The 6,886-nt window shown below is 38.0% G+C and overlaps 1 protein-coding gene across 1 annotated transcript in view; it reads right to left on the bottom strand.

Moving 5' to 3' along the window:
- ADD3 (adducin 3) overlaps window positions 1-6,354 on the bottom strand; it is a 46,186-nt gene extending 39,832 nt beyond the window's left edge. The window contains exon 1 of the mRNA XM_007941542.2: window positions 6,160-6,354. Coding sequence (XP_007939733.1) covers window positions 6,160-6,354 — 195 coding nt within the window. The remainder of the gene's footprint in view (window positions 1-6,159) is intronic.
- Between the last annotated feature and the right edge of the window lie 532 nt (window positions 6,355-6,886).

The raw sequence follows: 6,886 nt of genomic DNA, 5'->3' as shown, positions 1-6,886 counted from the left end.
TCCTTCCGAGGAGTGGCTGGTGGGTTTGAACCGCCAGCCTTCTGGTTAGCAGTCAAGTGCCTTAGGCACTATGCTACCAGAGCTCCTACCAGGTTCTATTAGACCAGCAAAACAGGTCTTTTTTAAGATTTTGAGTTTTGCTCCACATTGTTCTCCCACTCTATCCAGGACCTCCTGCACCAATTCCTTTCCGAGAAGACGTTTGCATTGTACCTTCCAAAGTTACCAACTAGGTCATGGTGAATTTGACCAATTTACTAATTAAGACACCCTGTAATTACTTTAAGTCTCAATTACAGTGATATCAATTATAGTGATAGTCTATATATATGGCTTTGAAGTTCATCCTATCTTCAAAATAAGCTTGTAGCATTAGACACTGTTCTCTTACTAAGAAATGTTAGTTAGTATGACGTGTACCTGAGCTGTCAACCTACACTCCTCTTGTCCTATTTTCTTTTCAGAGTAACAAAGCTACACTTCTGTCAATCTACCTTGTTTCCTATGGTGCTTAAGGCTTAAGAACTTCATTTTACTGAAGCCTCCCAACTGTTTTCCATACCAGGCACATTCTATAGGAGACTGCTGGACAATTTCAAGTTTTTAATGACTCAAAGTTTTTAATGACTCATGTAACTAGTTATATCTCTATATCTATCCATCAATCCATTCAGAATTTACTAAATATCTGCTATTTACAATAAGCTACCTGCTAGTTTCTCAATTTACATAGTTCTTTAACTTTGATGATATATCACTTAATTTCAACACTTTGTCCTGGATAGTCCATTCTGAGACAAGGGGGTAAATGACAATGTAGGATCTCTAGAGACACTGTATGTATGGGGTATGGTGGTTAAAGAGAACTTACTCTCTCTACTGCATTGACAAAATAGCTAGCCAAACCAATTTATCACACACACTTAGTTTCTAAGACAAATACTTTTTCAGGGGGAAAAAAAAAAAAAAAAAACCTAAATTAAAATATGAGAGAAGAATGTAGAATTCTTAGAAAGAAATAATACTTAGAGGTCAGGATGAGACAGATTCTTTGTTCTTCCTTTACTTTCTCGGCTCAAGGCAGTAAGATGCTCTTTTTGGCATTCAAATGTACAGATACTGAAATGTCTCATAACTGAAAACTCCTCCTGAGTTGGGATGAATTAACTTGAGCAGAAGAATGTGAAGGTGAATGAAACAAGAATAAATATATGGATGAAAATTTTCCTTGTTACTGAATGCTTTAAATGGACAGTATAGTGGTTAAAAGGCATGAGCTGTGAGGTTTAAATTCCAACTCCACCATTTAACAGCTGTAAAACCACTGGGAAGTTATTTAACTCTTTAAGTTTCAGTTTATTCATCTTAAAATATGTATATTAATATTTCTTTGACTTGATTGTTTTCTGTATCAAGTAACAATGCACACAACAGGCATCTGGCAATAGTAAATACTTAATAAAGAAGAGTTATGATTTGATTTTATTAGCTTCTCTAATTCCCTCTCTTCTCAAATGAACTGAGAATTTTAAATAGGTTTACAAGTTTGTTACTTACAAACACATACTTAGCAAAATCTTTTGATTCAGGTCTTTACTGGTTATGCGTTTTGTCTAAATGAGTTAACCTCAGTAATATTCACAGGAGATCCACCAAGTTTTTAAGATAATTGTACTAGCAGAAATACTGCCAGCTTGAACGGAAAGGTACAAAGACAATAAAAAAGGAAAAGAGGTCTGTGGCCTCCCAGAATGTCTACAAGGAAGCTGGCTAAGAGAAATGTACAGATGTCAACACAGCTTCTCTCAAGGAAAAGGATGACTCAGAGTATAGAACCAAGAGTCCAAAAGACAGAACCAAGAGCCACAGAAAAACACTCCTGGGAAGTAGTAAGAGCAAGTCTTCATTAAGTACTTCCAAACATTTACCCTGATGAATTTCACAATTTCTATGAAACAGTGAACTCTGTTTACCCCTAAACTCCCACTTTTTGAACAGGAATGTCTAAAGCAGTTATCCTATATCTGACTTACCATTGTGTGCTAACTGTGTGTAAGTCAAATAACATTTCTCTTTAGTTCACAGTCTACAGAATGAGAGGAGCTGTACCTAAGGAAATACACCTGAAGAGTCATCTGTACCGGGGCTAGATTTAGATAATGTGATTCTGGACTTCAAGTTAATATTGCAATGTAAGACTTTGGGAGGGGAGTGTTAGGACAGGTTGAGCATATTTTCCATGTTGAATGAAGGCAAACAAATTGTGGCCAGATGGTGGATTGTGTTGGTTTTAAAATAAGTTGTGGCCAGAGCATAGACAATTCTCCCCTTAAAATGTGGTGCTTAATTCCATTTCCCTTGAGAGTGGGTGCAACTTAGTGACTAACTTCTAACTATATAGTAGAAGCAATGATATGTGACTTCTAAGACTAGATTGTAAAAAGCATTGCAGGGGGGGAAAAAAAAAGCATTGCAAGTTCCTTTTTGATTTCTTTCTTGAGTACTTGCTATAGAGTGGGACACCCAAGTAGTCTTGGGGAAAGGTCCATGTGGCAAGGATCTGAGGATTTCTGTCAACAGCAGATCTTCTAGTCCCGGTCAGACCTTCAGATGACAGCAGCTCTGGGTGGTGTCTGGACTATAACTTCATGCAAGACCCTAAAGCAGAACCACTCAGTTAAACTGCTCCTGAATTCCTAACACACAGAAATGGTGAGATAATAAATTCTTGTTTTAAGCTGCTGCATTTTGGAATAATTTGTTATTTAATAAAGGACAACTAATGTAGGCCACCATGTATAATTTCCTTTGGTGAAAAGTTTCTGTTGTATTAAAAGAAGTTCAAAAAACACTATTCTAAAATATGGTACAAAAACAAAATTTATGCACTGTTATGGATTGAATTATACGCCCCCCCCCCAAGTTTTAAGGCCTGTACCTGAAAATATGACCCTGTTTGGAAATAGGGGTTTTGTTTACATATGTTAGTGAGGCCATATAGTGGAAGGTTTAGTACTAAACCTACTAATCCCTTTTGAGTGGTGTCTTGTAAAGGGCAATAAAGATAAAGAGAGACAGACATAAAGCGGGAGACTCTGTGTGATGATGGAGACAGACAAATCTGTAAGCAGCCAAAGATTGCCAGCAGTCACTAGAAACAAGGAGAGAGGCGCAGAGGAGGGATCTACATAGCCAAAATGCTGAGTTGGACTTTTAGCCTACAAAACTATGAGAAGAGAAATTTCTGTTCTTTAAAGTCACCCATTTTTGGTGGTAGTGTTATAGCAGCATTAAGAAACTAAGACATGCATTTTACTAAAACATGTACTTTTACAAATGTTTCACAAGCAAGATTCCAGATTCACTAGCAAAGATGTAAGCAAAACTATTACCAACTCATAATTCTTTAAAACTTCAGCCTTCTTCGTTCCTGTCTTGCTAAGTGAATAGGGAATAACAGTCTATATGGTTACCATTTCCCATTATTTCATTACATTGCCTCTCGCATAAACAAAATTGATCTTTAAGCCAATTTAGGAGCTCTGGTGGCATAATGTCTAAGGCATTTGACTGCTAACCAGAAGGCTGGTGGTTCAAACCCAGCAGCCACTCCTCGGAAGGAAGGTTGGGCAATCTACTTTCATAGTAATACTGCCTCAGAAACCCAAAGAGAGGTCGCTATGAGTCGGTCTGACTCGAGGGCACATAACAACAAAGCCAATTTACAAATAGAAATACATAAGAATAAAATAATCTACTCAAAGCTACGCTGTCTTTAGTTTAATGGGGAAAATCATAAAACAAAACAACGGGGCACGGAAATTTAGTTTTTTTTTTCATTTAAAGTTTACAATTAAAACTGAATGGTCCTCTTTGCGCACTTACCAAAGATATCTCAGTATTTACTAATCTTTAAAAAAACTTAACTTCAATCAGTGTCAACCGCTTGGAGGGGGATCTGTGGAGGAGATCCTAGATAGAGCAGGAGAACAATGTGGAACAAAACTCAAAATCATTTTAAAAAAAAGGGGGGTGGGGTGGGGAGACCAGGTTTACTGGTCTGATAGAGCCTGGTGGAACCCCTGAGATAATGGCCCCTAGCTGCTCTTCAGGTCTGGAATTCAACCCACTCCTGTGGCTGCCAGTCAAACAAAAGACAGGCATATGAGGTGAACACTATTAGGCAGATACACTCTTTGCAGAGCTCAATCATGGGAGAATAGAAGGGCTGTATGTGTACAGGGAGATAGCTCAGGGGCGAGTGGGCAGGAGTGCATGAGGGGAAGGACACAGGAAAGAGGTAACTATGGGGAGAAAGTGGGAAGAGAGCTGTCACACTGTACGAAACTGCAGTCAATGTCATGAGACAGTGTATGTGAGCTGCTGTATGAAAAATGAATTTGCTCTGTAAACTTTCACCCAAATCACAATAAAAATTAAAAAAACAAAAACACCTAACTTCATACCATTCTGTGAATTAATTCATATTATCTGTTACTACAATTATTTGGTTAATAAATTACTTCTTAAAAGTGGGTTTTCTTTAAAGGAGGAAATAAATCTATTTTGATCCAAATCAGTAACATGCCCTTCAAGTATTTATAAATACTCAAGTTCGCACAAAGTAAGGCACTGAACAAATATTCATTCCCTCATGATGACTTCTCTGGTTAATCTACTTGTTATTTGGAAAGGGTTTCTTTAAATTGGATACGATACTTAAAAAATTTCTCAAAGCTTGCGTTACCCCAATAACGTGTACTTCAATGCTTTCAACTAGGCCACTGGTATGGGAGAATTACTCAGAGCAGAATTCCCCTTCGGCCTTGGACTCAACCTTCATGATTAAATTCACAAGGGCTCAACACAAATGATTTACCAGGGTTCCCTAAGGCAGCTCTATCCCCTTATGCTTATTTCAGAAAGCTAATATACCCCCAACCTGGGTGTATGTGCTGAATTCTACCTTAAGTGGTCAATGATCTTCATTATGCATCATGTTATAAATACATTCTACATCTACAGAAGTGTCTCACGGCTTGTCAATTTGAGCAACCTTCTGCTATACTGTTTTGCTTCTGGGACCCCTTTCAACTTTGGAAAAAGTTTAGGGTTTTCACAGCTCTTGCTGTTATTTTTCAATTATGTTAAATCAAACTGTTCTCCTATTCTCAATCACATATATGTGACCTTTGCAATTCCACTAAAGGTTGTAAGAAAACTAACAAATTATTTTAATGTCATCATGAAATCTAATTGCTAAGTTCACTTCTAACCCACCTCCTTTTGTGCAAGTGTGTGTGTCTGCATGGGTATGTGGGTATATACAACACTGGCTGCTGTGAGCTGCCATTGAGTTAGCCCCCAGTTCATGGCAACTCCATGTGTAGAAAAGAGCTGAACCACTCCACAGAATTTTCTTGGCTGTAATTTTTACAGAGACAGTCTGTCAGGCTTTTCTTCTGTGCAGTTCTTGGGTCGGTTTGAACCACCAACCTTTAAGTTAGCAGCCAATTGCAAACTGCATGTGCCATCTAAGCTCTAATGCTAGACTGCCAAATCATAACAACAACAACAACAAAAAAAACCAAACTCCCTGCCATCGAGTCATTTCCGACTCACAGCAACCTGCACTGGGTTTGTGAGGCTGTAAATCTTTACGGAAGTAGATCGCCCCGTCTTCCTTCCATGAAGCAGCTGATGGGTTTAAACTGCTGGCCTACTGGTTAGCAGTCAAGTGGCTTATCCACTCAGAAATCTTAAGTTGTCCTTAAGGTACAAGAAGGAAGAAGGAAAATAGGTGCATGGGTTGTATCTAGCCCGCTTCTTAGTTTCTGACACTTTAGTCATGCATTTCCTTTCTTTACAGATTTCCCCTCTCAACTGGGTATCCCTGAGTTTGGTAACACCTTTTGTCCTTCCAGAAGACACACAAAGAGATTTTATGCCACCCAAGACAATACTAGTTTGTTATTAAAGCTTTGCAAGTCAGCTATATAAATTAGATGGTCCATTTCTCCTCTGCAAAACTGGAAGCAACTGATCACTCCTTTCCTACCTCTCTTTTAACCTGAGGGTTAACCTGCTACCCAGTACTTCACAACATCAAGGTTCACAAAGAGGATGAAAAATTACATCCTTCTAATGATTTCAACTCACAGGACTTTGCAGGATCTGAGTAACTCGTTTCCTCTGCTCCATCATATTGAAGTCTTGTCGAAGATCAGGTGACATGTTCCTCTCCCTAATATATTCTGGGTCACTTTCATTGATACGATCAAAATACCTCTCTTTGTGAGGCATACTGGGAGGAGGAGGAGTAGTGATCACGCCTTGGCTGGCATCTGAATTCATCCTTCAAGTCTGTTAATTTCCCTTGTTATCTGCATTCATAAACACAAAAAAAGGACAATGACAATAAATTCATTAGTATATTCACATTTTATATGCGTCAAGCAGAACTTTCTTTTTCTGCCATCTGAGCAATAGTAGCAACTTTAAGTAGTTTTTTTTAAAAAAAAAATCAGAACAATTTTATAAAAATATCTTAAGTAATATTGCTAAATTTGAAATTGATATTTTCAGAGCTAATGAAACTCGTGGTTCAATTGTGATAATATCATTAACTGCCAATTCGATTTTTAAAGGGAGCAATGATCATAATATCCAAAAGTAAGATGTCACATCTACATGGCAAATTTTCACATTGGCGAGTACTGTCAACGGAGCTTCTCTTCTCTTACTGCTGCTTCTATGTTAAACCAAATTTTGTTTATATTTAATGACAGCTACATTCCGTAGTGGTGCCACATCAGCAAATGAAGCACCACTCAAATTGAAGAGAAACAGCCGCAGACATCCATTAATCATCAGAACATGGAATGTA

Source organism: Orycteropus afer, unplaced genomic scaffold, assembly GCF_000298275.1.
Source record: "Orycteropus afer afer isolate SDZICR_OR568_19922 unplaced genomic scaffold, OryAfe1.0 scaffold00082, whole genome shotgun sequence".
Lineage (NCBI taxonomy): Eukaryota > Metazoa > Chordata > Mammalia > Tubulidentata > Orycteropodidae > Orycteropus > Orycteropus afer.
Note: the sequence above shows the minus strand (reverse complement) of the source record. Positions and strands in the feature narration are given on the sequence as shown.